The sequence below is a fragment of the Xiphophorus hellerii genome, unplaced genomic scaffold, assembly GCF_003331165.1.
Source record: "Xiphophorus hellerii strain 12219 unplaced genomic scaffold, Xiphophorus_hellerii-4.1 PGA_scaffold_62__1_contigs__length_179941, whole genome shotgun sequence".
Classification (NCBI taxonomy): Eukaryota; Metazoa; Chordata; class Actinopteri; order Cyprinodontiformes; family Poeciliidae; genus Xiphophorus; species Xiphophorus hellerii.
Window position 1 is genome coordinate 13,587 of NW_022587637.1, and position 25,532 is coordinate 39,118.

General features: G+C 37.5%; 1 protein-coding gene and 3 long non-coding RNA genes across 4 annotated transcripts; 3 read left to right on the forward strand and 1 right to left on the reverse strand.

Moving 5' to 3' along the window:
* Nucleotides 1-2,186: 2,186 nt before the first annotated feature.
* On the forward strand, nucleotides 2,187-7,800 carry LOC116716522 (CMP-N-acetylneuraminate-beta-galactosamide-alpha-2,3-sialyltransferase 1-like). Its single transcript, XM_032557339.1, has 8 exons — nucleotides 2,187-2,202; nucleotides 2,708-2,915; nucleotides 3,089-3,314; nucleotides 3,441-3,637; nucleotides 3,734-3,913; nucleotides 5,251-5,296; nucleotides 5,464-5,583; nucleotides 7,380-7,800. The coding sequence occupies exons 1-8, from the start codon at nucleotides 2,187-2,189 to the stop codon at nucleotides 7,545-7,547; spliced, it is 1,161 nt and encodes a 386-aa protein (XP_032413230.1). The 3' UTR covers nucleotides 7,548-7,800.
* Nucleotides 7,801-19,129: 11,329 nt separating this feature from the next.
* On the forward strand, nucleotides 19,130-20,409 carry LOC116716516 (uncharacterized). Its single transcript, XR_004338527.1, has 3 exons — nucleotides 19,130-19,179; nucleotides 19,588-19,714; nucleotides 19,923-20,409. It is a non-coding gene; the product is annotated as an uncharacterized LOC116716516 (long non-coding RNA).
* Nucleotides 20,410-20,886: 477 nt separating this feature from the next.
* On the forward strand, nucleotides 20,887-22,218 carry LOC116716517 (uncharacterized). Its single transcript, XR_004338528.1, has 2 exons — nucleotides 20,887-21,778; nucleotides 21,875-22,218. It is a non-coding gene; the product is annotated as an uncharacterized LOC116716517 (long non-coding RNA).
* A 1,036-nt stretch (nucleotides 22,219-23,254) lies between these two features.
* On the reverse strand, nucleotides 23,255-24,541 carry LOC116716515 (uncharacterized). The gene is made up of 3 exons (XR_004338526.1): nucleotides 24,492-24,541; nucleotides 23,950-24,076; nucleotides 23,255-23,741 (listed from the first exon to the last, which is right to left on the reverse strand). It is a non-coding gene; the product is annotated as an uncharacterized LOC116716515 (long non-coding RNA).
* Nucleotides 24,542-25,532: the final 991 nt, after the last annotated feature.

The window sequence follows — 25,532 nt, forward strand, 5'->3', positions numbered from 1 at the left end:
AGACACTGTCCAATGGACTCCAGAGGCTGAAGCTGCTTTTACTCAGCTAAAGCTGGCACTACAGACTGCTCCTACACTTGGCATTCCTGATCCAAACAAACCGTTTGTTCAAACAGTGGATGAAAAAAAAGGCTGCATGACATCCATCCTGCTGCTTTCACATGGAGGAAAATTGAGACCTGTTGCATATTTTTCAGCTAAGCTAGTTGCTGAAGGGCTAATTGGTTGTTTACGTGCTGTGGCGGCTGCAGAAAAAGCTGTTCTTGCATCACGTGACATTGTGGGTCATACCAACCTCACCTTACTGGTTCCACACTCTGTTTCTATCATACTTTTGGAACAGAAAACTTCTCATCTTTCTGCTGCGCGTTGGCTAAGGTACACATCTGTTCTTCTGGATATGCTGAATGTCACTGTGAAACGTTGCACTGTTCTTAATCCAGCAACTCTTTTGCTGACTCCTGATGATGGTGAACCTCATCATTGTGAGGGGGTCTTGGAACAAGTTTGCACACCCAGACCTGATTTAACCCTGACCTCTAACTAACCCTTACTTAGTGCTGTTTGCTGATGGCTCTGCATCACGTGATCCTGTTACTGGTACTAACCATGTGGGCTTTGCTGTTTGCTCTTTGCATGAAATGCTAGTTTCTGGCTCCTTGCCAAAACGCTTTTCTGCTCAGATTGTTGAGCTTGTAGCACTAACAGAGGCATGTAAACTGGCAGCTGGTAAGTCTGCCTCGATATTTACTGATTCGAACTATGCATTCAAAATTGTGCATAGTTTTTTGGAGTTATTTGGAAACAGAAAATTCCTTAAAGCAGATGGTAAACCTATTCTAAACTCTACTCAAGTTGCAGATTTGTTGGATGCTATCATGTTACCTACTGCCATCTCTGTGACTAAATGTCAGGCACACACAAACTCTGATGATACCGTTGCCCGTGGCAATGCAAGAGCTGATATGGCAGCAAAACAGGCTGCACAGCGGCCTTCGATGATGAGCTGCCCCTCCTTCCACACTTCTCCACCTTCTCCCCCTCCCCTCTCTGATATTGAAGCACTACAGTCTTTTGCTTCAGGAAAAAAGAGGCGTGTTTGGAAATCCTCAGGGGCTGTTTATGAAAATGGAATATGGATGGGTCCAAATGGCAAGCCATGCCTTCCAAAACATTTTTTTCCACACTTCACAAAACTAACTCATGGTTTTGACCATGTTTCGAAGTCTGGAATGATTGCTGCACTTGCAGCACACTGGTTTACAAAGGGATTCAGTTCTTTTGCACAGAGACACTGTCACACAAGCATGATTTGTGCTACATACAACATGGGGAGATGTGCGAGCGCATCTCAGGCTGCACAGCCTCCGCCTGACAGACCTTTTAACTATTTGATGATGGACTTTATTGAACTGTCCCCTGCTGAGGGGAAGAATTTTTTTTAAACTTTTGGTTTTAGTTTTATATTACCTTTTTTTATTACTATTGTTCTTGATTTTTATCATGTCTTCAATTATTGGTGTCATACCTCTGCGATTATCCTGGACAAACATATACAGGACCGTCTCCCTGGCAAGGAGGGGTTGCAAGATAACTTTTCCTACCTAACACAGTCATATTGTTACAGGGTTGAATAAGTGAATGCCGGTAGGTTTTTCGTATCTTGCTTATATGTGTTTTGTTGTTTTTTCTTTTTCTCTTTTTGTTACATCTTCCAGGATGCTGTTATGTTGTATCTTTTAACCTCGGAGGGAAATGATGAATAATGTTAAATATTACATATTTACTTATAATCAAAAGGGGGGAAATGATGTGGAAAAATGACAATTAGGTTACACCTGCTGGTTGTATTGCTATATGTTTATTCTAAGTTCTGTATATTCCCACCAAGTTTTGACTATTTGGGTTACATGTACAAGGTTGGACGTTGTTTTTTCACAGCTGCATGGGAACCAGTCTGATTCCCAGGCTTCGAATCCCTTAAGCTTTGTTTAAAACTCATGTGTTGTCTCTGCCTGGCAGAGCTTTCCGTTCAGACCTGCTTCATTATTGATTGTCCTATGAGCTCTCTGAGTTGTGCACAATTCATGAATAAACCTGATTGAGTGATTTTACCTGAGCAGTCTTGGAAATAGTTTTTTTTCCCATGACGGTGTGTATATGCGTGTGTGTGTTTGTTGAGGAACATGACCACTCATTCAGGTGTGACGTGCTCATCTGTTGATGTGGGTTCTTTCAAAACAAGTTAAAAACTGCAACAACTCCAGATCAGCTGATTCACTGTAAGTAGGTAGAGAGATGTTATTAGTTTGTGTTTAATGATTTTGAAGAGTGAATACTGACCAATTTAACAAGCTGCACTCCACAGCATTAGCAGCGGTGAGGTCGTAACGGGTGAAAAAAAAAAATTTGGCTGCTGTGATTCGTCATTATTTTTGGATGATTGTTACTTGACATACATGTAGGTTTTGCTTAATGACATGACACCATTTTTTTAACCTACCGTTCCTTTTTACTTATTGCTATATATTTCGTCTTGATGTTTGTAGGTGTGTTGATTAGACTATGCTTATTGCTCGTCTTTCTCGTTCTGCTGGTCTATGCCCTCTCATGGTTGTTTTTTTTTGGCTTCACCCTTATATGATCAGGCTCAATGACTTTGTCAGACATTCCTCTTTGCTCATCTCTTTGACATCTCTGTATGCAGACTACCTGATCATCTGCTTTTTGTTCGTTTTGTTGTCCATTCATTCTTTACTCTTAATTTGGATTAGCCTACTGAACTCCAGCGCCTGCCGTGTTCTGGAAATACTTAGAAATCTGCAAAGATTTATATTCTACTCGTCTCCTACCTCCTCATGTGATATGTTGGGGGAATCCATCAACTTGACAAAAACTATACTTTCCAGACTCCTGTAAGTTTATACGAATGTGTCATACATATTGATATGCATGTTGTTTCTTTTACTTTGGGTAAAATTGAGTAAAGTTATTTGCCTCTTATTAGGAAAATTTCAGAGGCGTAGGACTTAAGTGCAAGTTTAAATTTTTTAATTAAAATTTTTTTTTACTCGCACACTCTTTCCAGGCTGAGCAAAAATCACACATGCAGCATGACTAGAAAAGTGAAGCTGGTTGTCTTCCTGCTGACCGTGGCTGTGGTTGGAATGTTAAAGTTCAACGTCAGAAGTTCTCCAGCGACCCAAACCTCAGCGCCCTCTTTAAGCAAAGACAATCTGCTGTTCATGCGTCACGTTGAGCCATTTTTGTCTGCAAAGACCGACCTGTCTGTGGAAAGCTTCACCTGGTGGAGAGTAAGTTGTGACTTTTTAAAAGTATCTTTTCTAGCAATGGAGGTGATGGATTGTATCATTTTGTTTTACGCCTGGAAATGAACTTGTCCAACCAGATTTGTGTTTGGATTGTTTTGGGTTTGACAGCACATTCAGTTTGAGCCACGTGACCTCGGCTACTTTAAGTTAACGCAGAAGAGGCTTTTTGAAATATTCCCATCTTTTCCCATATTTGAAAAACCCACGGCGGACAGAATCAGAAGCTGTGCTGTGGTGGGAAATTCTGTGAACTTAAAAGGTTCCGGCTATGGGCGCCTAATAGATTCCCATGAAGTCATTATAAGGCAAGTGTCTTATCTCTCTATCTCTTTATGTCTTCTTTTTTTTCTTCCTGGAAAGCACACATTCATTTACAAATGCATTTCCTCCCTGCTGTTCAGAATGAATTTTGGTCCAGTCAAAGGCTACGAAGAAGATGTGGGTACCAAAACAACACATCGTGCCATGTACCCAGAGAGCGCCATGGATTTGGATAACTGCACTCATCTTGTACTGTTTCCATTTAAGATAAATGATATTGAGTGGATCATCAAGGCCTTTACAACAGGATTCTATGGAAGGTGAGAAATGGTTCAAAAGGTAAACCATTAACACTACTCATTGTTGTTTTTTTTTCTTTCTATCTTATCATACGATGGCCCTGAAGTGCAAACTACATCAACACATCACTAAAGACAACTACAAATTTGAAAACACAACGTATTCAAAAACACGACGACATTTAACTAAGTTCAGCTGCAAATTAAGAAAACACAACGACTTTAACAAAACAGAAGAGGTAGATCCAAGTGAGAAAACTTAGACATTGATTGGACAAAACCACATTTGTCTTTAGAACCGGAAATTATTCTGGCTTTAGCGCGTTTGTTGAAAATATGAATGCTATTTTAGTGGTAGCTAATATAGCTACCACTATCCATGAATATTTTGAGAGAGCAAATGACAGAATAATTTCTAATCTTGAAGTCAAAAGTGGAATCGTCCAATCAACAATGCCTCAGGTTTCCCGTTGAGAATTTGTTAATGTTTTCTTAAATTGTAGTTGTGTTTAGTGATTTGTTGAAGTGGTTATGTGGCACGCATACTAATGCATGCCGCATACCAATGCATACCAGCAACCTGCTGGTATGCATTGGTATGGATTGGTTGCATACCAGCAACTTGCTGGTATGGTTGCTGTTCCAGCAGCGACACTGAAAACACATCCAGAGCTACAACCGAGTAGCTGTGGCTTTTAGTTTCTGCCATCTTGTCCTGAAGTAGTGACTCCATATTTCTTTGCCAGATTAGATGATATATCTGCACTGTAATATTAATCCACACCAAATAAGATATTTTCAACCAGCTAGAAGGTTAGTTTGGGATAAGGTTAGCCAGGCCTGTTGCAGTAAATCAATAAATCGCACGATAAATTAAAACTGAATAATTTCCATTTGAATGATTTATCATTTTTTCTCTTTTCTCTGTTTACTCAAAACTGGTTGGCAAAAGTCTTCCGTCTGGATCATTTGCCTCGCACCTTTTTCTGAAGGACAAATTTATTAAATTAATTTTATGATGTGTTCTTTCTGTTTTGTTTATTTGGGGGGGGGTTAAAATATCTTTCAGTTCTTTCAGTGTTAAATGTTCATTAGACTCTTTCAGAACGTGTTCTTGCATTACCATGCCATTACCGTTTTATTACTCGAAAATGATCTCAAAACAATATTATCGTTTATCGCAAAAGCTTCTAGGACAATTTCATCCAGCAAAATATATCATATATACAGTTAACTAACTCCCACCATGAAATATGCTTCATATGTGTTGCTGAATCTAAAGTGCGACTTCATTTTCATTTAGTGTGTTTCTATTTTTGCTGAGTGTTTTTAGTGACACGTCTCACTGCTTTTAACAGATCTTACGCACCAATAAAATCCAAAATAAAAGCCAACAAGAACTTGGTGAGTACTGCACAAATGAATGGAAGAAGGTGTTAGTTTGAACATATTAACATTAAATGTTGCACAAAAAAACAACAACACACAACTCAAATATATGTATGGAGTGTAATGAAAAAAAAATTGACTTGCAAAAATTTAAGACTATTTGCGCAAACTCTTGATAACAGGTGCTGGTGGTCAATCCAGCTTTTATGAAGTATGCTCATGAAATCTGGCTGGAAAAGATGGGATCGTATCCATCCACTGGCTTCATGACTTTTCTTCTTACACTTCACGTTTGTGATGAGGTGAGTTAGTCTTTCTCCTAAAAGGACTGAAGCCTTTTCTCTTGAAAGAGTAAGAGGCAACAACCTTTTCAGTAGTTGTGTTACAACTACTGAACATCATTTTATACACATCATTGGATGTGTATAAAAATGTACTTCCTTCGTGGTTCTGCAGTGTGTGAGAGCAGAAATTGACAGGTCCTAGTGGTTCACTGCACCAGCAAGTGTGAACCCCTCTTCAGATAGAAACGTTTTGTCAGTTTTCTTGCCTGAAGAATACCAGTGTGTTTCATTATAATGACCAAGGAGAGAGACATCAGCATAAAGAGGGTATTTTAACCTCACAAGGGTTTTAAGTCGATTTCTATTCGACGGATCATTCACAAATGGCTAAACGGTCTTTCCAAAAAGTCAATATTCTGTAGAATAGAGAAAAAACCCAGCAGCTCAATTTCGACACATCCCAGTTAGCATGTTCAGTGTTACAGTTGATGAACATATAATTGTAAGAAGACTGAAAAAGCACAGCTTGCTCAGAAGGCTTCCCTGGAGAAAGCCTTTTTCAATATGCTTCATTTTATAATAAATGATGGCACTTCTCAAAAGCACAGCGTTCTCTAACGCATTTAGAAACCGCTACAAGGTCAGAGATTAGCAAAAATGAAAGTTTCTTCTGGCTTCCTCAGACCAACCTGCTTTGAAGGGAAGTTATTTTTGTAATAACTTGTGCACAGGCAGTATCATATATTCATATATATATATACTGTATATATATATACTGTACATATATTTTTCTGTTCTTTTTTTTTTCTCTTTCTGCAGATGTAGGGTCGAACTGTTGGATGTTTGTCTTGTGCCTTCTTTCTACCTTTCTTGTCTCTGTTGCCATTGCTTTTGAAATGAACCCAAAGCAATTTCTGAAAAAGTGGCGTTACGGCTTTTGCTAATCGTAGCAAAAGCCGTAACGCTCCACTTGTGAAAATAAATTTGTCTGGCCTCACGTTGGCACTGAGCCCAACACTGAGAGACAGGACAGAAAAAAATGGCTGAGTCACTGTTTGTGTTGAGCAATTGAACTTGTGGGTCAATGAGTGCAAAAGGACGAGTTTCTGGGTTTGTTTCTTCTCCTGCAGTCGTCACTAAAACCCTGAGCTTTAAGTTATTAAACTGCAACAACAAAAAAAGAGAGATTTAAACCCTGAAGCAGAATCTTACAAGTTATTAAATGACATGATGAAACCGTGGCAACAAACAAAAAGCTGGTTAATAGTAAGAGGGTTTGATTTCTGTATCACCAATAAAGATTGTTCAATTTCTTATTGAGAAGGAAGTGACATCACTGCCTCATTTGTTGTCAGACGTGCATGTTTGGTTCAGTGATTTTAAATCTAAATCTGTCAAAGAAGGGATATATTTTTTTGTCTCGATTCTAAGTCTTTGTTCAAATCAAATCAAATCAAATTTTATTTGTATAGCACATTTCAGCAGCAAGGCATTTCAAAGTGCTTTACATCATATCAAACACAGAAACACAATGCAACATAGAATCAACAATCAAAACACGACATTAAGTCAGGTTCCATCAATAAATTTGTAATTGATTACGTTTCAAATACAATCCTAAACAGGTGGGTTTTTAGTCGCGTTTGCATCCATAAAGGTTTACCTGTTACACTCCTACTGTGTTATATGGAACAAAATACCTGTTGCTATTTTTATTCCCACTCACGCTCACAATCACACAGTTTAAAAACGATGTAGACAACATTTTAATGGGCTTCTGGTAAGTGGACTTTGTTTTGTTCCTACTCCTGTAGGTCCATGTGTTTGGTTTTGGAGCCGACAATAAGGGAAGCTGGAAGCATTACTGGGAAACGCTTCAAAACAAAAACTTCAAAACCGGACCTCACCCTGGACCACACGAGTATAAAATCATCCAACGGTTGGCTGATGGGAAAACAATCAAACTCTATAAAGGCTCATGAGATTTTGTTTTGGACTTTAGAGGTCAGGATTAGTTTAGTGTTGGTGAATTTTTATTCTCTGGTGGTTGTTAATGTATAATAATACAGTAATATATTTTGTCAATATATTTTGGCCTGCTAGATCACTTCTCACTTTAAACAAGCAAACTTTTAAGCTTTTTCAAAAACATTTACATTATTTTTGATTGAAGATTAAGCTAATATTGTAATATTCGCCTTAGATTTATGGTTTTTGTTGTGTTTTTTTTTAACTCTGCAGGTTATCCTCATTTGAAAAAAGTCTACTTAAACAATTTACTTATGTTCTTTTTAAAAAAAATCTGTTTTAATAAAACTTATTTTCACGTTGGCTCAGAGCATACACAAATCTGAAGCTCTTCAGAGCTCGTCTCCACATGTCGGGTGTAAAAGTGAAACCAAGACAACAGTCTCTGTTCAAGTTCACGATCTCATCTCAACATGTTCATCAGAACCCAAAGCCACGAAGAAGAAATGAATAAAAATGCAAGAAGACGCGTCTTCGGAGAGCGCCGTTGTGAACAGAAAAAAAAGTCACACCCCAGTGATTTGACTATAGCTGTTTTAGCTCAATTATTTTTATATCAAATTATTTTTAATTTAACAATTATTTTTATATGAAAGTACCTCAAGGCGGGTTCTTTGCTGTCTGGTGCGTTCTGACGTACCGTTCAGAGGTGGTCTCAACAGCCCATAATGACGTGTTGCTGTTCATCGGCCAGAGACCCTGCAGCCATTACCAAGGTCAAGGGGCGAATCTGTATCCGCTGTCCAAGCCATCCTTCCCCGCATACTTTCACAGGGTATGAACGATAGATGTGCTCATTTCATACGGAAACATTTAGAACGCGGGACCGAAGTTTATCGGCTATCCATGTTTTTTCATCCCTTCAAACTGCTTCGAACTGGTTCCCGAGTCCACAGCAGAACTCTCCTGACTGCTCCAAAATTGTACAAAGCAATTTCACTACTAAAACATCTATTACACTCAATATTTTCTGATTAGCTTTTTTTAACTTTGGTTATAATGAACTAGAATGTTTTTCATTTGGATATATGACTTGTATGTTTAACTTGAAAATACTAGCTGGGTTTTTATTAACCAATTAAAAAGTTCAAATTGATATTACGAAGATAAGTAAACATGGCAATTTAGAAAAAAACTCGTGCGGAATTGTATTCTAGATAAATGTTTATAAGCTATCATGAGCCACAGCTGTTTGTATTTTTGTTCTCAATCAATGAATCAAAATGCATTTTTATTATTATTTTATTAAGAAATAAAGCAAAGAATATGAGCAATGGCTACCCTGGACTAGTCAGGGGAAAGAAAAGATTAAAGTACATCGCTTTTAATATCCACCAGCCCTCTTACAAAGATGGGTAAAGAAGGGAGTCTGGCACCAGTTTCAAACCCACGTTTGAACCATCCAGGTGAACCACCATCGCTTCATGTTGGAGCGAGTTGCCTCCAACATGAAGGGCGCTTTATAGCTAAAATTGATTGATTGATTGATTGAAATAAAACAAAGTTTGACATAACAAAGTCAAAGCAAACACTTTGCTTAAAGGGGACATATGATTCAAACTTCACTTTTTACACGTTTGTTTTAAGGTCCACCTCTAAAATAAGACGGCACATCTCAAGGGGTCATCCTTGACACAAATAAATTGCAGTTATCCTGGCTTGTTGACCAAAGTGGAAACATAGAAAATAAAATATAATTTGTACGTTTATTTATAATAATGATAAATAATAGATCTTATTAATAATGCCCTTTACATCTTGACGGCTACAAAGGTTTAAAAAAAATGAAAATTAACAGGCAATTATAATGAATGAAAATAATTACATAAATTAAGAAAGAAGGGATTAAAACAAATATCTACAAATGTGAACAAAACGTTTTGCTGCAAAAAAAGGAGAAAAGATTTGACCTTCTGGGTCTTAATTGCTTCTGAAGCTGCCCAAACACTTGAACAACAAAAAACACCTAGCTGTTTGTTTTTGGGAATACATTAATATGTATCTGGAAAATGAGTCGTTACTAAAACTTTCTGACTGCTGAGTCCCACTTCACTGTTCCCCAGCAAACCCAGCCGAGTTCCAGGATGTTTGGTCAGCTGTACAATGGCTGCTGGAAAATAGAAGTGTTTTATTGTGGACTTACTGTCCAGAAACCACTTGCTGCATTCTTGTTGGCTGTGCAGGAGGCTCCACTTCTGCTTTTGAAAGATGCATGGTTGTATAATTGCGCATCTGTTCGCAGCCATTCTCACATGCGGGTGTGAGCGTTGAATTGGAGGAGCGTGGCCAACAGCAACTTATTTGGATTTAAAGTGACAGGAGGTCCTGGAGCAACTCAAAATAGACAGAACTGAGCAGACTACGTTCTTATTATAATAATTTTGTGCAAAAATAAAAACAAAAACAAAACATGTACTGGACATGTTTTGTGCAGCCCGTAGACCTATTCTCACCTGTTCTAGGAAGCACAATAGGGCACCTTTAAAACCATGCCGCTCTAGGAGCAGTTAATGTGTTCATTGCATGTCGACATTCTGGTCTAGCAAAGGACAAAAGGATACGACTACACTGACTAAACCAGTTATGCTGCTTGGTGGTGTTCTAAAGCCGAGTCTAGTCTGGTGAAAACTGGATATTCAAGCTTAGCTAAAAGATAGCCAGCAAAAACAATAAATAAGTGGAGACAAACTGATAAAAGAGAACTGATTGTATTCTTATTTTTAAAGTCATCGAGGAGCAAGTTGGAGTAAAGTGTCAGGTCTGTAACGGCTGAAAGGAGCATTTTCCCATCCAATCCATGACAGCTAAATGACCTTTAACCCTGCATAGCTGAAAGTTAGCATTCCAGATCTGTAACATGTGTCCTTGGGACATCATAAACTATAGTCTCTTCATCATTTTTCCTTACTTTGCCACTGCTGTGTAATGTTTTATTTATTTTAATTTTTTTTGCTTGTTTATTTTCCTTCTGATCATGTGAAGCACTTTGAATTACCTTGTTGCTGAAAATGTGATATCCTGATAAATTTTCATTGCCTTATTTTATGTTTAAAGTCAGAAAGAAACCAAATCCAGGACAAAACACCAGTAAAACTAAATTCTAAAAGAAAAAAGAAAAAGCTTGGGCTGCACATAAAACATGTTGCAGCCATGTTTCTATATAGTTTGTTCCCCTGGCACATTATTTCACTTATAACAAGACGTTTTTCCCCACGTTAAAAGTAAAATAATCTGCCAAAAGGAACTACTTTTTCATCTATATTAGAATTAGAATTATTGACATAAAACAAGCTCTTACAGCTTGCTGAAACTTGGAAGTTATGTAAAGATCAGGAGACAAAAATAGAAATACAGATAAACTGGCAAAAATGCACAACAAAACAGGTTTGAGCTGGGTGTGCAGAAGGAGTTTATTTAGAGAGTGTGTTGTCTGTTGCACATGCTGCATGATCCTTCAGATATACCAGAGAAAATAACTTTTATGCCAATGTGTAGCTTAAAATCAGGTCCACGTTGTGCATGGTTTGGTCATCCTAGACCAGGGGGGTCAGCTCACCCCTTGGTCCAAAACTCATTTTCGTTTTGGGCCAAATCAAGCTCATGAATGCTCTTAAAGGGCCGGTTGTGCCAGAATGTATTGATAAAGCCTGCTCTCAAACTGATAAAATATCAATAAATTATTCAAATTAAATAATATTGAACATCTTTTCAGTCCCTCCAGGATTTCCTGATTGTTTGATTTATTTATTTATTTATTTTGCAATAAAATTCTAATTTGGAAATATTTGCAATATTTGCTCTTATTTATGACGGTAAATGCGACTTTTTATTACTCGCTGTTTAAATCATGGACCATAATCTCACATCCATTAAGGCTATGGCAGCTGCTTAGTACAAGTAAAAAAATAAAAAAAAGCTTTTGACAACTTTTGAGAAAAATCTGCAATAAACTCCCAATTGGACAGGGATTTGTTGATTTTTGCATGAATTTCCACGATAATTCACAAGAAACTGGAGGGACTGATTGATAGAATTTGGCAGCAAACAGATAAAAACCGCATTGATTTGATTGATAACTAAGCACACAGTGTTTAGAATCTAGAGGGCTACATAAAAAGCCATGGTGGGCCGGATTTGGCCCACGGGCCTTGAGTTTGACACGTGTCCTAAATAACACAGCTCTCCAAGGCGTCACTTCCTTCTGTCCAAAACGTATTTCAGAGACACTGAGGGAAAAGATTATCAGCTCCTCATGCTCACTGAGCTACAGCTTGGTCTGCCAGTGCAGATGATTGGACTGATATCTGTGTTTGATGTTTTTGTGTTTGTCTTGGCGTATCTTATGTAAGCCTGGCACGCACAGGCGTTTATGTGACTTGGATGTGCATTCAGCTTTTGAATATGTACAAATCTCATGTAGGACATTCTGGATGGATGAAACACTGACCCTTTCTGTTGGCAGGCAAAGAGAAGTTGACTTTTTTCCTTCTGGTGTGGACATGTGAGAAAAGGGTCAACTTGTTATCGGAAGGTTCACACACAGATTAAAATCTTTCATACACTCCATGATTGAAAGTTATAAAGTCCTCATTGTTGAGGTGAAGAGCGAGCAGAGCTGAGAAGTAAAACTCTCAATTTATCAGTCAATCTGCATTCCTGCCCTCATCTCTGATCACGGGCTGTTGGGTAGATCACAGATACAAGCGGCAGAATGAGTTTCCTCTGCAGGGAGTCTGGGCTCTTCTTTATAGATACGATGGGAAGCTCGGCCATCCAGGAGGGGCTCAGAACCAGGTCAGGTTAGAGTTTAGATCAAACCTATTGGCATTGTGTCTATAATTCACTTTGATTATAGACCAAAGTTCAAAGTAAGTCCAACATTTTTTTTTTCTATTAAGACTTTACTGCTTTCATTTTTAGACCACCATTTAAGTAGCCTTTGCTTAGGGTCTTCAGGCTCCATCTTGTCGCTTGTTGTAGGGTGCAGGGTGAGTCAAGTGCAAATTTTCTGGGATGTGAGATTGACGGGATCAACTGTGGAGACGCGTGCGCATGCGGTGAGCTGCGCTTGTTATAATCTTTCTTTGCTTCCTCAACAGGTTAAACTGTCCACTCCTTGATTTACACTTCAGGGCTGGGCGATACATCAATAAGAATCCGCACTGCGATAGACACGTGATCAATACCGATAGTTAACGCATCTGAGATAGAACATCCAAAATATGTTCTGTGTTGGCTAAACTCCGATACAGAACCGCACAGCCTTCTGGGAGATGTGGGCAGAGGAAAGCTGCTCAACCTCTCACTGCGAACCAAGCAAGATTGGTGGCATCATCTGTCTCGTTCGTTGGTTACCTAGCAACAACCTGTTGCATAACGTGTGTAGCGGCAGTTTGAGACCCCCCCCCACACACACACACAGTTCTTCATAACTGCTTAAAAATGAACAATGATGTGGCATGAAATGTGCACATGAAAGAGGAAAGGTCACACCACCACTATGGCAGACATTATAAACAAAATACTAATCAATAACTATTGGTATCAACTGATATGAAATGCTTGAATCGTGATACGTTTTTCAGCCGTATCTTCCAGCCCCGCTTAATATTAATTCCCATTAATATTATTATTATTATTTCCAATTCTATGTGTGTTCCTTGAGACAAATCAATATGACTTTAACAAGTGAAAGTCATATCACTAACAAACTGTGTGTGGGCGTGGGTGGGTGTGTGTGTGTGTGTGTGTGTGTGTGATGGAGGACGAAACGGTGTGTGAAAGAGAAAAAGAAGTCTCACTTTAATGTAAACTGTGGGTGTGCGTTATTTAGGATGTTTTGGCCAGACCATGTGTCTGATAACACTCCGCGTTTCTGCTCGGATTTTCGCAAGCTTAACGCTGTTACAAAACCAGATTGTTTCCCGTTACCGAGAATGGATGATTGTGTCGACCAGGTGGGTTCTGCTAACTTTGTCAGTAAATTTGATCTCTTAAAAGGTTACTGGCAGGTGCCATTGACAAGGCGCGCACGTGAAGTGTCGGCGTTTGTTACACCTACAGGCTTGTATTCTTATACTGTAATGCCGTTTGGTCTGAGAAATGCGCCAGCGACGTTTCAAAGACTAATGAACAGAGTGGTTGGTGACATGACTGGTTGTGCGGTTTACTTGGATGACGTGGTGGTGTACTCCAACACGTGGGAAGAGCACGTGGACCGCATCCGGGAGCTTTTCACTCGTTTGGCGGGGGCGAGGTTAACGGTCAACCTGGCCAAATGCGAGTTTGGAAGGGCGACTGTTACCTATTTAGGTCGTGTGGTTGGCCAAGGTGAGGTCCGCCCTGTTGCAGCAAAGGTTCAAGCGGTAGAGCAGTTTCCTGTTCCTGCTACAAAGACGGAGCTAATGCGTTTTCTTGGGCTGGTGGGATATTACAGATGTTTTTGTCGGAACTTCTCATCTGTGGTGGTGCCGCTGACAAATTTGCTGCGCAAAGACGTAAAGTTTGAGTGGTCTGCCCTTTGTCAACAGGCTTTTGAGCAGGTGAAAAGGCTCCTCTGTGCTGCTCCTGTATTGGCTGCACCTCGTCTTAAACATCCTTTCCAGCTCTACGTGGACGCCAGTCACGTGGGTGCTGGAGCTGTCCTTACACAGACTGATGACCTGGGTATTGGCAGGCCGGTGAGTTATTTTTCAAAAAAGTTCAATAAGCATCAGTTGAACTACTCTGTGATTGAGAAGGAGACGTTTGCTTTGATCTTAGCCCTGAAACATTTTGATGTTTATTTAAGTGGTGGCGCTAACATCGTGGTGTTTACAGATCACAAACCGCTGACGTTCCTGTCATCATTGAAATGTCCAAATCAGCGTTTGATTCGCTGGTCATTGTTCCTGCAGTCCTACAACCTGGATATTCATTACATTAAAGGAAAAGACAATGTCATGGCCGATGCGTTATCGCGCGCTCCACTTTTGTAGCATGTTTGCTTTTTGTGCCTGTTTTTCTTCCTGTTCCCTTTTTTTGTTAAAGAGCTTCTGAGTGCACCAGTTGCTGGTCTGGAGAGTGAACTGAGGAAAGAACCTGTACATTAAACATCAACTTGGCTAAGTATAATATGTGGGAAAGAGCAACATGTTAATGGTGGCTGGGTTTGCGTTGCACTTGTGGTGAATTTAGGTTGGCGCAGGGTTCCATATAGGAACCTGCTTTTTTTATGGGTGGGGGTGTGACGGCCCTGCGGTGCTGTCCTATGTGTGTGCTGTATAGTGCAGGCTGCTTTTCCATTAGGTCCTTAGAGAGACTCTATAGGCACCCTTCTGTCAAAATTTAATCGGGGTTTGATTGATGAGTGATTTATGACCCTAATCATTAATTGCTATTAATATCCACCCCCCCCCCCCCCCCCCCCCCCCCCCGCCCCCACCCTTTCCCACACACACCTGTTACGCCAACTGTTATTCCCACTATGTGTTTTAAAAATAGTACAATTAAAGTATGAAAAAACATTATGAGTTTTAAGAATAATACAATGAAAGTATGAAAAACAATAAGTGTTAGATAATTGAGAATAATATACAATATAGTATATTTAAATAGAATGTTGTAGTTACCTCCGGTTTTTCTCACTAAGCCATTTGGTGTTTGTGTGTGTGTGTGTGTCCGGCTCTCTCGTGCTGACTATGAGTTTGTGACATAATACCGGACAGGCCTCACCTGTCATCTGTGTGTGGCGGGCTAAAAAAAAAAACCCTAGGTAGGCGATTCTCTTGACCTGAGGGTCATCACAGAGGGCCTGTAAGGAAACTCTATGTCTCCAGAAAACAGATTTTCAAACCGTCATCGATTATCAGCTCGGGATCTGCGCGGGAAAAGGCGGGAGCCAGCTGTCCGTGTCTTTCAGGGTGATTCTCATCAATTATCAGGTATTAGACAATCTTCCTGAATGCTGTGTATCAGGAACGGGAGAGGGCATAAGGGTGGACAGAGGCGTGTGTGTGTGTGTGTGTGTGTGTGTGTGTGTGTGGGTGCACCCGTAAGACTGAACACATACCTCTAGAGAAAGCCTAGAGTTTTAACTGTTTTACTGCTTTATTTTATGGTAGCACGACTAGTCAGTGCTGACTATGAGTTTGTGATTTCCTTCATCACTTAAATTTTAAACTCTTATAGATTTTGTTTTCTGTAACACTTGCTAGTGTGATACGTTTCAGTAAATGTTCCTCATCTGTACACGTACTTCTTAAGAATATGTGACAGACAGTAAACAGGCCTACTCAAATTTAACTTTTATCTTTCCGCAGTTAAAGAATTTGTCCAGACTTTTCCAGAATTTGGCCCGGTATCACTGTGAATAATTTTGTTCAGTTTTTTTCTTGCTGTTGAATCAACGCTGATCTTCCCACTGCTTCATGTTTTCTCCAAAATAGTAAATCCTGGTTTAAATACATTTGAAACTCATAGATTTTTTTTTCTGTAACACTTGCTAGTGTGAAACATGTTAGTAAATGTTCCTCATTTGTACTCGTACTTCTGAACAATATCTGACAGGGGCTAAACAGGCCACGGTGAGGTTACTCATATGTATCTTTCAGCTTTCCCTCCACCCATTATCTTACACACTTTAGTGTGTTCACTAGCAAAATATAGTACACCTCTAATTTTTTTAATTTTTCATTATTAAAACTTTGAAATGATCAATGTGAACCATCAGTCTGTATTAAAATAGTTAATATAATTCATATTATTTATTTAGATTTGATGTTTTAATGTGTGCCCTTGGATTTATATTGATTTATTCAATATAATATATTGATTTATTTATCAAACTGAATAGCCATTCCGTTTTTTTTTATATAGTATTTTTTTCTTTTGGTGTTTGTTGCACAAATTCAAATATATGCCGGCTATCAACCAACAATTAAATCAGTGAATTTGCGTTTTTTTTCTTAAATACTCCCTCTCACCGAGACTTACTTACATCTTCTGACAGCTAGCCCAACTTATAATAACATTGACTAAATTTGCTATTGGTACACTTTACCTAAAAATAAAAATTAAACATACTCACTACACAACCATGCTCCAAGAGTTGCTCACAACATGGTGAATTGTTTTGTTACCTTAAAAATGATCTGCAGCTTTTGTTTCTTGGTCCTAATGATGATGTTCACTAATGTTCACTAACAGACAGTTCAACACCTCTTGTGATTGATAAGCTTATAAATGATCAATGCAAAGCATCAGTATGCGCTAAAGAAGATCATATCAGTCAGATTAAGTAAAATATCATTAAACTCAAAGCAATCAAAATTATATTTCTCTGAAAGGTCTTTTTTTTCAGGGAGTTTAGACTGTATGAAAGGAATCAGTGAAATATACTATGAAATATTTTATCTGCTGCATCCCCATAATAAAACTTCAATTGTGAATTGAATGATTACATTGCATCTAGACACAAAAGAATCAACCGTTAATTAGTAATCATACTGACTAACAAGATCTGATCAAACAAGAAACTTGACAACCTCAAGGGATTTCTCACATTGGAGAACGAACCGTCTGACTTTCTTTAGCCACTAAATTTAACCTTACCAAAGTTCTGCCTTGGAGCAAACAGGTACTGAGTTTGAAGCGGATCAGACGCCTTCAGCCATCTGCTAAAGCTAGACTCCGGCCTTCCTCACTGTAAAATAAAACATTAGACTTAAAAAAAAGTTCAAGCGAACATCACTTAATTATCATCGACTTGTTGTTTGTACTCATCTTAAACAAGTGGCAGGAACATTTGGATATATATATATAAAAAAAAAAGCTTTATAACTTAATCTATTTAAGTTGAGTCCATGCAACAAGTAAAATAAAAAGTGAACTATTTGAAAGTAGTGAGGATTTAGGGTGGTAAAAGTTGAACATTTTAACATGCCCAGACACTTTCTGCTCAAGCAAACCAAAAGGTTTTGAACAGAACAACCATGTCAAATAATGAGACCGTGAATCTTTAATCTATGTAGCAAATATATTGCTGCTGCTGCTGTAAGCAGAAAATAAAAGAAGTTTTACGGAGAATAATATTTTGGATGAGTTTAAGAATATTGTTTGCCAAAATCACACGGTGTAACTACACTTGTTTTTTATAAGTTGCAGTATTTGAATCTTTTTGAGGCAATTGGTTGCATAAATTAAAGTAAATACGACCTATTTTCCTGCTCCACATACTTAGTTAGCAATGTGCCAGTTAGCTTCCCAGTCTGAACTTCTGGGCAATGTCTTGATTCAGTCAAATTTTCTATCTTGTATCTCCTGAACTCTGATATTTTGCTTGCTGGTCTTCATCGTGCTCTGAATGCAGTATCGGGTTTCTCTTACTTTAACCCGCCCAACTTACACCTGATTGGCATGTTAGCGATTTGATTCCCTCCCAGTGAGGCGGTGCTTCACAAAGCAAACTGTTTGTCAAACTGTTGATCTGCCTCATGGCTGTTTTAGAAGATATGGTGACTGAGTTTTAGAGAGTACTAGCCAGCTCATGCAGCTTGTTTTTATTAGATGCCAGTCCTAAAAGTACATATCTTTAAAATATGAATAAATACGTACAATTCCATAATTATTCGATCCAACGGTTGTAGAAGTTTTGTAATAATGCAATTCAGGTATTTTACATTTTCTGGACTAAAGGAGGATTTCAGTTCAACACCTGTGGTTTCTTAATGTAAGTGTTTCTGCTACTGGACAAGAAACAGGGTTAAAAGAGGATTTAGAAAGCAAAATACAAAGATGATAGTTGTTTTTACCGAGAGCAAGGCTGTGACTAGTTATCAGGACAGCATGAGACCTGTGCAATTTCTTAATCTTTAGGAAATATTTTTGGACACAGCCATCCGCAGGAGCAAGATGAAGCAAGAACATCACAACATCGGATGTATTTTTTCATCCTTCTATCCGTGATTTAAAACTATTTTTAATTTTGTGTCATCTTAAAGATGGAAAGAGTCAATTATGTTTTCACCCATGGAAAAGTGTAATGTGTTTATTATGAGTAGGATTAACCAAGCTGAAGGAAAATAAAGAAAAAGGATAAATAAATATTCATTGATACAGAACCGAATCAGCAAATATGAACTTATGAAACTACTGAAACCTTCAAGAATTTTATGTTGTGTAAGATATTTAAGAAAATAATAATGAATCTGCGTTCATGAATTTCTTTATTTGGTCATTGTCTGTAAAATACGTTTACCTTTTGTTTTGTTGAACACCAGACATCTCATCTCTTTCCCACAGTTTCTTTTCACTTAGTTCCACTACTGCTGTGGATTTTATAGTCAATGTTTAAAGTCAGCACAGAGTCTGAAGCGATGGAGGAAATTTACGTCAATATGGAACCTGTTGGACAAACTGCATCTAATCACACAGGTAAGAACAAAGTTACAGAGAAATTTAGTATGTATTGAATTCAATTTTGCTAAGGTTGAGGTTTTTGTTAAGGTTGGAGCAGCTCCAAAGAGAGGCTCTGCCTCCGTGCGGCTGTCTGTTTGGGAATCCTGAATGTTTTACTTTTGGCTGAACTCATCGCCCTCAGTGTTCACAGTGAGTCTTGTTCTAGTCATCTTAAAGATGTAAAAAGAGTAGATTTTACGTTTCTGTTATATAAAAAATGTCATTGTTCCCCTTCTAAAATCAAACTGATCAAATAGCAAGGGTTTAAAACAGAATAAAGCTTCGTGACTCAAAAGTTTTGCAGAGAGGTGAAACATTACACATGAGTTTGATTCATTTTCAGCAATGGTTGCATTTGTAGCCATTTAGGTTAGCGTGTCTTTAATATCTTTTCTTTTTTCAAACTATTTACCCAACGATTCATTGTTCAGTGTTACCTCAGTTTAAATTCTACAGGCATAACCAAAATCATGAAACTATTTTGTAAGTCTTAAGTGAAAATACGGTGTTGCCACTTCTTTTTGCAAACATGTTTGTTAATTTTATTTTTTTTTTCAGCTCATGACATGACAGCAGATTTTTCTGACATCAGCAACATTCTGACCGACCAGAACAGCAACAGCGAGTTTCCCTCCATGAACGCCAACTTCACTGAAACGGCTCCACGAGCTGAAGACACTTTAAGGTTGGTCAAAACTTTAAAAAATGTGGATCTCGTTAAAAATTGAATTCTACTCTGAATTGTAGAGTATAACTAATAACTTTCCTTTTTGGTCTAAATGAATATAATGTAAATGAACAACTTTTATTTTAATTTATTAAGTGCTCTATCATTTGCGTGTGCTGAAAAACAATGTAAAACAAACTAAACTTTGTTTGTTTTCTCCTTAAAGGGAAATTGTGTCCTACAGAACGAACAAACATCAGTTGTTCCTGTTCATCCAGGGGCTGCGGAAGAAGAGAAGAGCAGATCCACTAGTGATGGATGATTAGGATCTGTGTTCACTGTGATATTATTCACCAACAATAATGTAGCTTATGGTGTTACATAAAATCCTAAAGATGAAATGTACACTTCCAACTGTTGTGACCTGCATCTAATAACACAACTATTTTATCGCTTGTACTCTGTGTTTTTCTTTCTTGTTAAAACTCTGACGTGATAAACAAACGTTTTTCTTTTTGTTTGTTGTTTTTTTTTTTTGTATTTTTGCGGAGAATCGGTTGATGCGTTCTGATTGTGTATTAATGTGACTTTTACTACGAAACTTTATGGAGTTCCAGTTGTGTCCGGTAATAGTGGATTAAGTTCTATCTTGGTAAAATTATATTTCCAATTATTTACTATCATTTGTAATAAAGTGATGCCAACACCACGGATTCAACAGTGAGGAGTTTGTTCTAGTCATCTTAAAGATGGAAAGAGTCAATGTTGTGCTGATTCTGAGTAACTGAATGACTTTTTATTCATTTCAGAGTTCAATCAGCGAGGTTATTCGTTTTGTGATGGTCCTAGTCTAAGAAAGAAAGAAACAAAGAAAGAAAGCAGCAAATGTACATGTTGGTTCCCCTGAAAATATGGATAAATTCAGTCATTGTAGGGTTAAAGTAATTTGAAGAGGGAGAAGCGTATAAACAAGTCAAGTCAATGACGAGTCAATGACTTGATGCATTCTGCATTTTTAACTCGGTTAACTTAACTTTTTGTTTTTTTTTACTGACTTTAATACATTTAAATCGCTACGTTGTTTGATAAGTAGAATGGAAATGACTTTTTTTGTAAATGGTCTTGTAAATTAGCGTTTTAAAAATCAACTGAATTGAATTAAGAAATTTGACCATCGGATTGGACTGAAGAGAAATGATGAGCAATGATTTATGGGTTTGGGTTTAATAAAGCAAAGATTGGTATTTTTGTAACATCAAAAGTTCATTTTTGAGGCAAACAGAAAATCCTGCTTATTATAGTTTACTGGGACTAACAACCCCCCGGACAAATTTGGAAAAAAATTCAGCTAAAATGGGTGGTGCTTTAAGGAACAATGAGACACAGCCTAGTGTGGGGATAGATGGTGAGGGGATAAGCAAGGCTGTAGTAAGCGCCGTTACCAACTTGGTACTTTGTGGTTATAGTTTTCTCCAAATTGCGCTTGAAGAAAGTATGAACATGGGCAAAACTGAGAAACTCTATCAATCAACCAAGTGGACATTAAAGTATGTCACCGGAGATTTGTTCTCCTGTCCACGCGATGAATCCTTGGCCCACTGCATCAGTGAAGACTGTCGCATGGGAGCAGGCATAGCGGCGATGTTCAAGAAGAAGTTTGGTCGAGTCTCAGAGTTAAAGGAGCAGAGTGAGTCAGACTAGTTACTAAAGTCTTTGTTTTGGAAAAAAATGTTTTATGTTTTTCCAGTTCATTCAAATGTATGATTTCAACAGCAAGTGCTAAATCATATCCTGTTTTGTATTTTTTTGTATGTCCTAATAGAGAAGCTTCCGGGGCAGTGTGCTGTCCTGACACATGATCAACGTTTCATCTACTATCTGGTAAACATACCACAATTATACTGCATTGGACCAAAAGTTGTTTCATTATTTAATCTGGTAACTGTATCTTTCCTATTATGTGTCTCAGATCACAAAGAAAAAAGCCAGCCAGAAACCCACGTATGTCAGCCTAAGACAGAGTCTGGAAGACATGAAATCTCACTGCTTAGAAAATGGTGTCAATAAGATATCAATACCCCGGTTTGTAGGAACTACTGTGAATAAATGACTATAATAAATCTTCTTCTTTATTGGGGATAATTAATCAATTTGCTTGTCTCGTATCTCCTCCCTCAGAATTGGCTGTGGCCTGGACCAGCTGCAGTGGTCAAAGGTGTCAAAGATCCTGGAACAGATCTTTAAAGAGACAAATATCTCCATCACAGTGTACAGCCTGCCCTGTGTTGGGTCAAAGCTTCAAATGCATGCCATGTAGTACATTTTCATTTGAGTTTTGTTTTTAACTTTAAGTCCTTTATAATCTCTTAAAATTTTGGATGAAATCAACACTCTTTAAACGGTTTTAAGGAAACAATAAATAAACAATAAAAACCTCCCCATAAGATGTTTACATACAAGACTTTTAACATCCCACTGATGTAAAAAAATGATGTTTCCTGCCATTAAAGATACGAAACTTATTGTAAACACTGATGTTGCACTGTCACTATCGCACTACATGATGCTACTACTAAATCATGCTACACAAAATGATCCAACAAAACCCCTGAGGCAGGTAAAATACAATAGTTATGCCTAAAATTTGTTTTTTTTGTTTTTCTAAATCTATATAGTTGTTGAAAACGTAGCTTTTCCTGTGAATCTGTAAATCTAAATTGTGAAAGAGTTTGCTACTCTAGCTTTATTTTCCTGACCCAAATTCAGGAGCAAGATTGCTGTCACAAGTTTTTTTTTTGTCATGAGTTTTTAGTGATTCTAATGCTTGACTTTTTAGTATTTGTAACCTGTGAATGATGTTGTACAGAATATTAGGACTTATATCTTTGTAAATAAAATTTAAGATCATGGTTTTTGACAACCTTTACCTGCTCAGACAACAGGCAACGGTATGTAGGAAAATGCAATTTGAAATTTTTAAAAAATTTTTTAGTTTTGCCTCAAAAATGAACTTTTGATGTTACAAAAATACCAATCTTTGCTTTATTAAACCCAAACCCATAAAACATTGCTCATCATTTCTCTTCAGTCCAATCCGATGGTCAAATTTCTTAATTCAATTCAGTTGATTTTTAAAACGCTAATTTACAAGACCATTTACAAAAAAAGTCATTTCCATTCTACTTATCAAACAACGTAGCGATTTAAATGTATTAAAGTCAGTAAAAAAAACAAAAAGTTAAGTTAACCGAGTTAAAAATGCAGAATGCATCAAGTCATTGACTCGTCATTGACTTGACTTGTTTATACGCTTCTCCCTCTTCAAATTACTTTAACCCTACAATGACTGAATTTATCCATATTTTCAGGGGAACCAACATGTACATTTGCTGCTTTCTTTCTTTGTTTCTTTCTTTCTTAGACTAGGACCATCACAAAACGAATAACCTCGCTGATTGAACTCTGAAATGAATAAAAAGTCATTCAGTTACTCAGAATCAGCACAACATTGACTCTTTCCATCTTTAAGATGACTAGAACAAACTCCTCACTGTTGAATCCGTGGTGTTGGCATCACTTTATTACAAATGATAGTAAATAATTGGAAATATAATTTTACCAAGATAGAACTTAATCCACTATTACCGGACACAACTGGAACTCCATAAAGTTTCGTAGTAAAAGTCACATTAATACACAATCAGAACGCATCAACCGATTCTCCGCAAAAATACAAAAAAAAAAAACAACAAACAAAAAGAAAAACGTTTGTTTATCACGTCAGAGTTTTAACAAGAAAGAAAAACACAGAGTACAAGCGATAAAATAGTTGTGTTATTAGATGCAGGTCACAACAGTTGGAAGTGTACATTTCATCTTTAGGATTTTATGTAACACCATAAGCTACATTATTGTTGGTGAATAATATCACAGTGAACACAGATCCTAATCATCCATCACTAGTGGATCTGCTCTTCTCTTCTTCCGCAGCCCCTGGATGAACAGGAACAACTGATGTTTGTTCGTTCTGTAGGACACAATTTCCCTTTAAGGAGAAAACAAACAAAGTTTAGTTTGTTTTACATTGTTTTTCAGCACACGCAAATGATAGAGCACTTAATAAATTAAAATAAAAGTTGTTCATTTACATTATATTCATTTAGACCAAAAAGGAAAGTTATTAGTTATACTCTACAATTCAGAGTAGAATTCAATTTTTAACGAGATCCACATTTTTTAAAGTTTTGACCAACCTTAAAGTGTCTTCAGCTCGTGGAGCCGTTTCAGTGAAGTTGGCGTTCATGGAGGGAAACTCGCTGTTGCTGTTCTGGTCGGTCAGAATGTTGCTGATGTCAGAAAAATCTGCTGTCATGTCATGAGCTGAAAAAAAAAATAAAATTAACAAACATGTTTGCAAAAAGAAGTGGCAACACCGTATTTTCACTTAAGACTTACAAAATAGTTTCATGATTTTGGTTATGCCTGTAGAATTTAAACTGAGGTAACACTGAACAATGAATCGTTGGGTAAATAGTTTGAAAAAGAGAAGATATTAAAGACACGCTAACCTAAATGGCTGCAAATGCAACCATTGCTGAAAATGAATCAGACTCATGTAACTTAGTGTAATGTTTCACCTCTCTGCAAAACTTTTGAGTCACGAAGCTTTATTCTTTTTTAAACCCTTGCTATTTGGTCAGTTTGATTTTAGAAGGGGAACAATGACATTTTTTATATAACAGAAACGTAAAATCTACTCTTTTTACATCTTTAAGATGACTAGAACAAGACTCACTGTGAACACTGAGGGCGATGAGTTCAGCCAAAAGTAAAACATTCAGGATTCCCAAACAGACAGCCGCACGGAGGCAGAGCCTCTCTTTGGAGCTGCTCCAACCTTAACAAAAACCTCAACCTTAGCAAAATTGAATTCAATACATACTAAATTTCTCTGTAACTTTGTTCTTACCTGTGTGATTAGATGCAGTTTGTCCAACAGGTTCCATATTGACGTAAATTTCCTCCATCGCTTCAGACTCTGTGCTGACTTTAAACATTGACTATAAAATCCACAGCAGTAGTGGAACTAAGTGAAAAGAAACTGTGGGAAAGAGATGAGATGTCTGGTGTTCAACAAAACAAAAGGTAAACGTATTTTACAGACAATGACCAAATAAAGAAATTCATGAACGCAGATTCATTATTATTTTCTTAAATATCTTACACAACATAAAATTCTTGAAGGTTTCAGTAGTTTCATAAGTTCATATTTGCTGATTCGGTTCTGTATCAATGAATATTTATTTATCCTTTTTCTTTATTTTCCTTCAGCTTGGTTAATCCTACTCATAATAAACACATTACACTTTTCCATGGGTGAAAACATAATTGACTCTTTCCATCTTTAAGATGACACAAAATTAAAAATAGTTTTAAATCACGGATAGAAGGATGAAAAAATACATCCGATGTTGTGATGTTCTTGCTTCATCTTGCTCCTGCGGATGGCTGTGTCCAAAAATATTTCCTAAAGATTAAGAAATTGCACAGGTCTCATGCTGTCCTGATAACTAGTCACAGCCTTGCTCTCGGTAAAAACAACTATCATCTTTGTATTTTGCTTTCTAAATCCTCTTTTAACCCTGTTTCTTGTCCAGTAGCAGAAACACTTACATTAAGAAACCACAGGTGTTGAACTGAAATCCTCCTTTAGTCCAGAAAATGTAAAATACCTGAATTGCATTATTACAAAACTTCTACAACCGTTGGATCGAATAATTATGGAATTGTACGTATTTATTCATATTTTAAAGATATGTACTTTTAGGACTGGCAT